An 11,752-nucleotide genomic window follows, 5' to 3' on the forward strand; every position below is an offset into this window, starting at 1 on the left:
TTTTGGTGTACAATATGTGAGAGCAACTTTTGATAGAAATTGCTAATATTTTATCATATTCATTTTATATTAAAAATAGATTGTTATAATGCATAAAGAATTGTACAATCGCACATACTGCTACTCATGCACACACATATGCCATGTGTATATGTGTGTTACGATGCAATACGTCATAACATTCTGTGTGATTGTACATACACGTACGTCATATTAAATAATAATATCATATCTTTATCCATACTTAGTTTATTTATAATTGGAACATTTATTAAAATTCTCTTTTAAATAGTTTCGTCGCAGGAGTTATCCTACGAGAACGCATACCTGCATTTGAACGCATGCTGTGGCGGGCATGCCGTGGTAATGTGTTTTTGCGCCAAGCAGAAATTGAAAGTCCCTTGGAGGACCCTTCAACTGTAAGTGAAACTCGATGTATTCTTCAAAACTCCGTTATGCAATAATTTATAAACATATTTTCATTTGTTATAGGGAGATCAAGTCTTCAAGTCTGTATTCATTATATTCTTCCAAGGAGATCAGTTGAAAACTCGAGTAAAAAAGATCTGCGAAGGATTTAGGGCTACTTTATACCCATGTCCTGAAGCACCTGTTGATCGCCGTGAAATGGCTATGGGTGTTATGAGCCGAATTGAGGAGTTAAATACTGTTAGTTTCCCTCAACAAAATAATTTTTCATAATTATTTTCGTAATTTCAATTAATCAGTTATCTATTATACATCATGTAATTACTACTTAATTTAGGTTCTTGGAGAAACTCAAGATCATCGTCATCGTGTCCTGGTAGCTGCTGCAAAAAATATTAAAAATTGGTTTATAAAAGTCCGCAAAATCAAAGCAATTTATCATACTTTAAATTTATTTAACTTGGATGTTACGCAAAAATGTTTAATTGCTGAATGCTGGGTTCCCGTCTTAGATATCGAAACAATTCAACTGGCATTGCGTCGAGGAACTGTAATTATTAATTATTTCTTTGGTACACGCTATTCAATTACTTTTACATAAAAATTTGACAATAATTTACATTAACTATTTTAGGAACGCAGCGGAAGCTCTGTACCACCAATTCTGAATCGCATGGAAACGTTTGAAGATCCACCCACTTACAATCGAACAAACAAATTTACTAAAGGATTCCAAGCTTTAATAGATGCATATGGAGTTGCTTCTTACAGAGAAATGAATCCAGCTCCTTATACTATAATAACATTCCCATTTTTATTTGCTGTAATGTTTGGCGATACTGGCCATGGGCTTCTAATGTTTTTATTTGGTGGTTGGATGGTATTGAAAGAAAAACCCTTGGCAGCAAAGAAGTCTGACAATGAAATATGGAACATCTTTTTTGGTGGTCGATATATTATCTTTTTAATGGGTTTATTTTCGATGTATACTGGATTTATATACAATGATATATTTTCGAAGTCATTGAATATTTTTGGATCCTACTGGAGAATTAATTATAACTATAGTACAATACACACAAATAAGGAACTGCAATTAAATCCTAGCGAAAAGGACGAATATTTCCAAATTCCATATCCTATAGGAATGGATCCAGTATGGCAGTTAGCAGAAAACAAAATTATTTTTTTGAATTCATATAAAATGAAAATATCCATTATTTTCGGAGTTATACACATGTTATTCGGCGTAATCGTTGGACTTTGGAATCATATGTACTTTAAACGACAACTTAACATAATTTGTGAATTTATTCCCCAAATTATTTTCTTAACGTTTCTTTTCCTATACATGGTACTTCTTATGTTTATTAAATGGATGAAGTATGGTCCCGACAGTAATCGTAAGTAATTTGTGTTTAATACAAGAAGCTATAATATTTATTAATATTTTCATACCACTTATATTTATATTGTTTATATTAAATAGATACAGATCTCCAACATGGTCCTTTTTGTGCACCATCAGTATTAATTACATTTATTAACATGGTATTGTTTAAAAGTGGAACCGCGCCAGCTGAATGTAACCCTTGGATGTATGGTGGACAAGAAGGATTCCAAAAGTTTCTTGTCGTTATAGCTCTTCTGTGTATTCCATGGATGTTACTGGGAAAACCTATCATGCTAATGCGTAGTAGGAAGAAGCAACATCAACAGGTAAGATTGCAATTGTTATATAAACTTATTTTTTACATATTTTTTTAAACAGAATTTCATTTTAACACGTTCCTTGTCGAGATGGTTCTGAGTGTCATTTGCAGGCCAATCAGATTCAAATTATTTCTAGGGACCATCTGATCTCTGAACAGTACCGAAAATGGTACACAGTGTAGAGTTTGATAAATATGTAAATATTAGCTATCTTTTCATTTTTTTTTTTAACTGAAAAATTATTTATTACTAAAGTAAATATTAAAACTATGAAATGGACGATTTAACAAACAAAATGAACATAAGCAAGAATAACATAAATGTTAAAATATCATAGAACAGAAATCATAAAAGAAAGTGTTGGTTAATTCGGAATTGATAATATGCATTTCTAAATGCTTTATCGCTTAAAATATAATACAGCAGTATATTTGATTAAAACGAGACATAAACATAGTTTATTGGGATAATTATTACAAATTGTAATTACTCATTTTGTTGTAACTCTTGCAATTTTTGTAATTAATTTTTTAACTTTTTGCTTATAACAAGAATTGCAACAGCAAAATGCAACATCAAACTAAAAGGATACATCTGCTTTGGTCTTCAGGCCTGTTCTTAAACTAGGTTTCTCGTTCGTCCCCTTTTTTATAAAATGTCTGGGTGTCTCAAATTTATTTCAAATGTTCCGCTTTTTTATTACAATCTGTAGGTAAAGGATTTTATTCTGTTTTGTAGTATATTCATGGAGTAATACTCCTGGTGGCTAAAAATAAAATAAAATACTGGTGACCAGTTCCTATTATGATATTGGTAATACTTACGGCAGGCCTGGTTTAACCATTGTAAAGACCCATTTTAAGGATTACTCGGGTGCTGATTTTTACATACAAATATCAGAAAAAAGAAACTACTTGAACAGGTTCATAAATCTGATGAATCTAAAATATGAACGAATCTTGACTATTGTGTATTTTTTAAACATGCAATTTTTCTAATTAAGTATTTTTATGGTTTATAATTATTTTTTAAAGCGAAACTTATGATAGTTGATGTGTATATTTTTACCAATTTTACTACTTACTTCCTAGTGTTGTATTTAAAATGCAACGTATATATAATGTAATAGATTTATTTTTAGTTTTCTTAATTTTTTACGTGTTCCGTTTGTTTGCAAAATGCCTCAAATTTTTTAAATAAAAATTTGAGAAAATGTCCCAATTTTTAAAAAAGATGTGGAAACCCTACCCTGAAAAGAAAAAATTATTACGCCATGTGTACCGTTACTAATACAAAAATTATTCTCCTACATTTTATCTATTAACACTTAACGGATGAATTGTTTTTTTTCTGTCTTTCTCGGTTTTCGGGCATGTTTTAAAAGAATTACAAGATGTTAGAAAACATGTGTGTATGGCTTTAAAACATTACAGTTTTATTAAATCAACACTATTTTTGATAAAATTTTACAAAGTTATTTATTTACATGTCTAGTATTTCTTAAGAGTGTGTTATTTTGTAAAACATTCACCCTTGTGAAGTAGAATCTGATAGAATTGACATATATATCTTGTTTCACTTCTTTTTTTCTTTGAGCTGCAGACTTTGTAAGACTTTTGAGGATATTTTTTCTTTCCTTTCTCAATAATTTGCTTAAGGATGTGCTGCTTCATGTTTCCCGACAATCTACCTGGTGGATCTATTTTTGGAGTTCTTTTTGTTGGTTGAAATTGAATATAATTAGCAGTCTCTTCGAAATCGAACCCAAATCCTTGCTACTTCTTTTAGAAACTTATCGTAAGTTATGTGTACATTTGTGTTTAACTTCTTATAAATTATTAATGCATTGAAGAGAGTTCAATTAAATAGAAACAAGATCACTCTCTTCAACCATTTTTGAATTTTTCTCATAATGCCGCAATATGAGGTACTGATCGGCCCTACCTACGCTTTTTACATATTTGTTATAGTCATTAGTGCAATTTAGTTTAATGATATCTTTTCCATCTCTAGTTTTTTTATCAACAATTGTTATGCTGGTATCATGAATTAAGCATATCATACGAACTTTCCTCTTATCTTTCCATGTTTGTAATAACATATCACCTTTCCATCGGTATATATTTTCACCTCTTTTTAAATTCTTTGATCCTTCTTTCAGTTCTAAAGGAAGGCTGCAATTTGCACGAATAGTTCCACAAACTCTAACTTTCCTTGTAAGAAGACGTTCTGCTATCTATACGCTATTATAGAAGTTATCTTGATACAAATGGTGTCAAACACATCTAGGCAAGAATCCAACAAAGTAAATATGGTATTCTCGAGCGTCTTTTCTTGAGCCGAGTAAATTTCAAAATTAATTATACAACCAGTTTTACTCTCACAAAGCAATGTAACAAGTAGACCATATTTGTGGAGTTTATCAGAGTTATAAGTTTTGAAACGAAGTTTTCCTCTTCACAGGATTACTCCTTTACCTATTGAGATCTTTTAATTTAGTTTATAAATACTTTTAAACTTTTCAAGGAAGTAATTTTGTATTGGTTTTATTTTATAAAGTCTGATGAAGTTTTCATTTAAGAATGTGTTATCACTAAAATGCCAAAACTGCAAGATTTGTATAAATTGATCTCTGCTCATAAGTTTTGAAAAAATGGGCATTTCTTCCAAAGGATCGGTTGATTAGTAATCTTTTAAGTTCTTTTTCACCATATGGCCCATCAAAAGTATAATTCCCATAATTTTTTCATTTCATCACTTGTAATAACAGTCATTTTTCTAGATTTAGGGAAGTACTAGTATTTGCGTTTGTTTTGTTCACAATACAAATTACTTTGCTTTACCATCATTGCAAACAAATCGTCTCGTATAAATAATCCAACGCACTGAGAAGTACACTTTGCATTACGGGGTATTTTTTATACATCAGAAATACCAAGAAAAGGTTCTACGGACATTAGTTTGTCTCGAGGTACCCACTCAGGTGTATTCAAGTCACTACTTTTAAATTCACTTTCTGAAGACAGTAACCTTTGCACAATTTTTTTCCTGGGAGCAACAATTTCACTGTCATCGCTAAAAATATCACTTTCTTCATCATAGTTCTCTGATTCATTATCACTTCCTACATCGGATAACTTCTCTGCATAAATTTCCTCACAGATCTCCTCATCTTCCACAGAAAACTCTTTCGTACTTACCATTTTCATGGTTACAAAATTATTAAACAATACTACATAAAAGGCGAAATTGTAGTCTCAAGAATCAGTAGGTTCAACAGATAGATGGGTAGGACAGATAGTCCTACAACTAATGGTAACAAGAAAAAACCCTAATGCGCATAAAAATGAAAAACTAACACAGCATAATAAAAATTCAAGCAAAAACGTAAACCTACGTGGCCCGTTTTAAGAAGTCAGAATGGAAAAACTTAAATTTACATGGTTCGTCCGTTAAGTGTTAAAGACAAAAATATCGGCGACCTGAAAATGAGAATCAGTGTGTATCAAAAACGGCACACACGACAGGGAACGTGTTAAGCTACAAATGTTATATATGTACTTAAAAATAAAGAAAGTAGTCGTACTAATTCCCACTTTGGCTTATGCAATTAGTTAAATAATCATGGAGCAGAGAATGGTGACGTAGAAGGTGGTCTTGATACAATACAAGCAGCAGGTGGTGTTGCCCATAAAGAAGAAGAAGAAGAGGATATAAATGAAGTATTCATTCATCAAGGAATACACACTATTGAATATGTCCTTGGCAGTGTATCTCACACTGCGTCATACCTACGTTTATGGGCTTTATCGTTGGCTCATGCCCGTAAGTTACAAAATAAATTTATTTATTGATAGTTACTATACTAAATGTCCCAGTTAAATTATTACTTTTGATTATTAAAGATAAAATCACATAGTGACTCTCAAACAAAAAAAAAGAGGTCTTTTGATGATTTTAAATAAAATTTTTAAATTTTAATATTTACCTACAACCTTTCTTTACTATTGCATAACTAAAGTTATGAGACAGAATAATTTACAAAGCAAATGTAATGACAGTAACATGCAGTATTTTTAAGCAGATAAGTTATGAAAACTGATAGATATCACTGGTACTTCTAGACTATTTACAAATACCTCTTTTATTGATTAAATGGTTTTCCCCAATCAATCAAACTATATAGTTTATTGATAAGATTAGTTAGATAGAAGGATAGAATGGATAGATAGTACTGATATTAGGTAATTCCTTTTAAAACTACTTTTAGCCATAGTTCTTCAATTATGTAAGATACAAAGCTATTTTAGATCAATATTAATAAAACTGAGAAGAGCTATCTGAAATACAGTAGAACTTTAAAGTTTGAACACAATTCGTTCAAGTATACAGTTCGACTTTCAAATAAAATGTTCCTCTTTGAAATAATGTAAACTGAATTAATTTGTTCCAGACGCTCAAAATTAACACAATACGAAACATTTTATGTGCCTATTTCAAAATATCATTTTGTTAAATACCTAATGATAAAACTAGTTCAATAATTAAATGTTTTTATTTATAATAATACGTACATAAAAAATATTTTATAATAATTGATCAATTAATAGTTTTAATTTGCACTCCTGAGATATCTTGTACCATAAATGAATAATTTTAATAAACATTCTATTAATTTTTTTTAGAATTATCAGAAGTATTATGGAACATGGTAATGAGGAATGGGCTGACCCAGGAAGGTTGGTCAGGTGGTATTATTTTGTGGGCTGTATTTGCATTTTGGGCTGTCCTAACCGTTGGTATCCTGGTACTTATGGAAGGATTATCAGCTTTCTTACACACACTTCGACTTCATTGGTATGAACCATTTAAATACATATTAAAAATTATGCCTACATACATATATGAACATAATAAATAATGTAAATAATGCATATATGCAATATTACTCTTACTTTATACTGAGTGAGGTAATAACATTGACCACTTTGAAAATCTACATTAGTTTTAGAGATATAGAAGAACTTTGTTACAAAAGTTCTATGGTATTATATGGTAATATTTTTTTATTATAATATTATATGATAGTAATTTTTTGTTTATTGGAATATTTTTGGAGATTTTAAAGTCACTTCTAGTTTCTTAAATGTCAGGTTGTATTTTTTCATTTCCAATCAAATAGCGGCTGTTCAGACGGTTTCAACAAGTCTTTATACGAGGTTATTTACGTTATATAAGATGCTCGAAATGATATTCATTCGCTTCGATGCAATTTTTTAACCGTTTGATTACTGTAGAACTTCAAAAGTTCTTAGACAGCTAAGATCATTTCTTAAGAAGTTTTTACACTTTGAGACAGTAAGAGTTTAAGTTCTGTCTATGAAATATGGTCCGATTCCAATTACTTTATCATCTATGATATCGGACTACGCATTTATTGACCACCGCCGTTGATAATTAATTTCTTGTAATCAGTGTGAGTTTTTTACAATTTTAATTGGGCAATAACAGCAGGCGTACGGACTAGCAATGAAACAGTTAAAAAGTTGCATCAGTATGAATGGCTACCACTTCGAGTATCTCGCATACCATAAGCTTCCGTGTTTCAATCTGTTATCTATTATCGCATGATCTTGTCTGAAGACTTGTTGAAATTGTCTGAGCACTTGCTATTTTATTAGAAGTAGAAAAGTGTAGCATTCCATTTAAAGAAATGGAGGTGACCAAAAAATCTGCAAAAACACTCTATAAAAAAATTACTTGTATGTCCTCCCCACCATAAAACTTTTGTAGATAGAATTTTTCCATATCTCTAAAAATAATAGAGATATTCAAGATGGTAAAAGTTATTAGGACACCCTGTATAAATTATATAGGGTGTTAAAAAATGGGTTCAAGATTTTAAAGGCTTATAGTACTTACTGAGAGAAGTAAAGAGTGTCTAATCAACATAGGTTCTAAGGTCCATTCTTTCGACAAAAAATTGACTTTTATTATCTACGAATACTCGATATCGTGAGTAAATTTTTCCACGACGCATAGAAGTACATTCAAGGTTATCAGTACAGGATTATTAGACTAGCATCAACAAAGAATAGTCCATAAACAAATTAAACTTTAATGCAAATTTTCTTTGTTATACTAAATATTCAATGTGACTTTCTGTCCTTGTAATGCAAAGCCCACATATACTAAGCTTCACTATACGCTCACAACTACGTTCAATAATAAATGAAAACTACAATTTGAACTACATTTATATGCATGAAGTAATTTTGTTGATGCTAATTTAATAATCTTGTTTTGACAACCTAGAACGTACTTCTGAATCAATTCCTCGTATCGAATATACGTAAATAATAAAGGATTGACTTTAAAATCTATGTTGATTACAAATTTATTTACTCCTCTCAGTCAGTACTATAAGCCCTGTAAGTCTTGAACCCTTTTTTTAAATACCTTGTATGTTTATATGTAACATTTAATACCTTGTATGGATGCTTGTTCTTCTCCTCACCTTGGGAAAATTTATGTGACACAAGCATAAGTTGGCAATTTTATTTATTCATAATAATTGAATTTTGCTGAAAGAGGGAGACGAACAATCATTTGCTGGCTTGGTCTTAATAATCATTAAGTATTGCATTATAAATAGTGTTTTAACATATGAGGTGATTCAATGATAATTGCTATTTGAAGTAAATTATTATTTGTTTGTCGAAGGAAAATCTATTGTACATAAAAATAAGGTAAATGTATGTTGTATATCAATAGAGCCCATGGAACGAAAATACATTACTCTTTACATAACTTCTATTTTTTGAGGTATTAAGATAATCACGAACGTTTTCAGCAATATTTTTGTATTGCCCAATGATAATTAATCAAAAAATAAATTTAATAAGCTATAATAAAGTAACAATAAAATATGTTTTTCCAAATAGACTCTTAATAAAACAGTTAGGAATGCGAATGAATTTAATATCTGTTTAGTAGACATTCATTGTGTATCACAAAAGAAATTTTAATTGATATTAAGTAATAGAAATGCAAAGTTGAGAGTGAATGTTAATTCATTAGAGATCATCGAAATCTATTATTGTTTTAGCTATGATAGAGTCTAAGGAAATCTATGATACAATTAAAAAAATGTAGAGGTCTCTTAATACTATACAAAATACAAGAATTTGTATTGAGTAAATTCCACAAAATACAATACATCTATGGAAATATATACGTTTATTTTTATTAAGTTTTTTTTATAAAAACAAATATACAGGGTAGGAATTATAAAGCGTGTTACAGATGAATATCTCCAAAAATATTGATTATACACAAAAATGTTTCAGATGAATATTGTTCAGCACCGAAGGTGGAATATCATAAGGTGGGATTTTTATTTGTTTCGGTGGACGCGCAAAGGTGAGGTAGGTGAAGGTCACAATCATTTTTTCAAATGGAACCATACTTTTATTTTTTTGTTAGTATTGTAGCTTATTTTAAGACGAATTTGAACACTATTTACAGAAGGTCATTCAAGGTCAAACTTGCAGGGAAATGCCGAAGAGGTGATTGAAATAAATGTATTGATAATTTAATGTAATTGCGTTTTATTTGTACTTTAGTAAGTGTTCAAAATGTTTACCTCGTATTCCAATGCACTTAACAATTCTTTATTGAAATGATTGTCTAACTTAGCACAAACTTCGCGTATTTTGACTTTCATGTTTTCATGCGGTTTCGAAGGCATGAAACGTGTGAATGGAATAAATACATAACAAACTTGCGAAATTATTTTTTGGAAATAAATTGAATAAAGCATTGTTAAGTGCATTAAAGTATGAGGTAATCATTTTGAACACTTACTAAAGTACAAATAAAACGCAATTACGATAAATTATCAATACATTTATTTCAATCACCTTTTCGATATTTCCCTGCAAGTTTGACCTTAAATGACCTTCTGCAGACAGTTTCCAAATTCTTCTTAAAATAAGCTACAATACTAGTAAAAAATAAAAGCATGGTTCCATTTAAAAAAATGGTTGTGACCTTCATCTCACATTTGCGCGTGCACCGGTAAAAACAAAAATCCAACCTCATGATATTCCGCCTTCGATGCTGAATAACATTCATCTGAAACATTTTTACGTATAATCAATATTTTAAGAAATATTTGTCTGTATCGCTTTATAATTTCCACCCTGTATAATAATGTAGCTTGAACTTGAAGGCAATTGTATTGAATCTCCATTTCATATACACAGTGTAATTTTCTAAGTTAATTACATACAAATGAATGTTATTTAATACCTATTCTTTACAGGGTCGAGTTTCAAAGCAAATTTTATGCTGGACAAGGATACAGCTTCCAGCCATTCTCGTTTGAAATTATTCTTGATGCAGCGCAATCCAGTACGGAAGATTAAACTGCGTATCCATGAAATTAAATGTTATTCACAGTTAAAAATGTGGCTTTTTACATAGCAATGTTATTGAAATTACAATGTTTAATAGCTAGCATATAATTTAACAACATTCTAAATTGTTTTTGCGCCTAAAAATATTAGATATTTTCATTTCTATAAATAATATATCTTATGTAAAAAAAACTGCATTATTTTGCAGGAAATAGAAACCGTCTTTCTAAGTTTGTGATTATATGTTGAAATGTAATGTAACATACGAATTATATGTTAGTATACTATCGATAAAAACTAAAATATAATCTTGTGAACTTATAAAATTTATGAATATGTATAGAATGTAATATATAATTAGATCTGAAACGTGTTTTAGAATCAGAAACGTTATGTATGTATTTAATCATTATAATTGTACACAAATGCATTATATTATTATATTACATTGTGAATTGTACCTCATGTAATGTGATGGAATTGAAAAATAAAAATATAATGAAGTTTCATCACAAAAATAAACAACTAAAAAGTAATATGTATAATTCATTAGAATAAAAACAAATTTCAAATTTTTTAATATAATTTTTATATTTCCTACTTACTTTATACCTTTTGTAATTATTATTATTGGTTACAACAACTGACATCGATTGTTGTAATCATTAACTGAAACTTGACATCCTTTACAAAGAACTTGAAAGTTAAAAATTATTTAAGCGTTTGTAAACATTCCGTGTATGTATTCATAACGTATATGAGAATAATATAGATTCATATCTAAAGACACTAACTTAGAAATAGAATAATGTTAAATGACATTGTTACTATATGAATAGTATGTCTTCAGCATAGGTACTTGATTACGTGTTTATTTAAACAATTATATATAAAAAAATAATACTAAAATTTTATAAAGAGTGAAGACAAAAGTTTACAACAGATCGAACTGAAATAACAATTGATACAAGGATGTATGTCTATTATTGACATGGATGTATGTACATGTATTGATATTGGAGTTGCAATATAAAATGACTTAACTAAGACATATGTTTTTCTTTTCGAAATATTGGCGTTCAAAATTTTCAGCTTCAATATGATTTCAACACTGTCTTACAGACATGTTTTTGTGAACTTTATTTTTAAGCGAAAAAGTTCGTTTAATCCTTTCTTCTCTCTCAAAATAT

At 29.5% G+C, this 11,752-nt stretch overlaps 1 protein-coding gene across 4 annotated transcripts in view; it reads left to right on the forward strand.

Moving 5' to 3' along the window:
* Positions 1–11,111, forward strand: part of Vha100-1 (V-type ATPase subunit a family protein Vha100-1) — a 41,504-nt gene extending 30,393 nt beyond the window's left edge. For 2 of the 4 annotated variants that reach the window (XM_076381964.1, XM_076381965.1), the window contains exons 4-11: positions 293–419; positions 493–669; positions 767–979; positions 1,064–1,832; positions 1,919–2,148; positions 5,757–5,967; positions 6,828–6,999; positions 10,469–11,111. In XM_076381964.1, the coding sequence (XP_076238079.1) occupies positions 293–419; positions 493–669; positions 767–979; positions 1,064–1,832; positions 1,919–2,148; positions 5,757–5,967; positions 6,828–6,999; positions 10,469–10,571 (2,002 nt within the window). In that variant the 3' untranslated portion in view covers positions 10,572–11,111. The remainder of the gene's footprint in view (positions 1–292; positions 420–492; positions 670–766; positions 980–1,063; positions 1,833–1,918; positions 2,149–5,756; positions 5,968–6,827; positions 7,000–10,468) is intronic. The other 2 variants (XM_076381966.1, XM_076381967.1) reach the window with 1 other exon arrangement.
* Positions 11,112–11,752: the final 641 nt, after the last annotated feature.

This window comes from Calliopsis andreniformis, chromosome 7, assembly GCF_051401765.1.
Source record: "Calliopsis andreniformis isolate RMS-2024a chromosome 7, iyCalAndr_principal, whole genome shotgun sequence".
Classification (NCBI taxonomy): Eukaryota; Metazoa; Arthropoda; class Insecta; order Hymenoptera; family Andrenidae; genus Calliopsis; species Calliopsis andreniformis.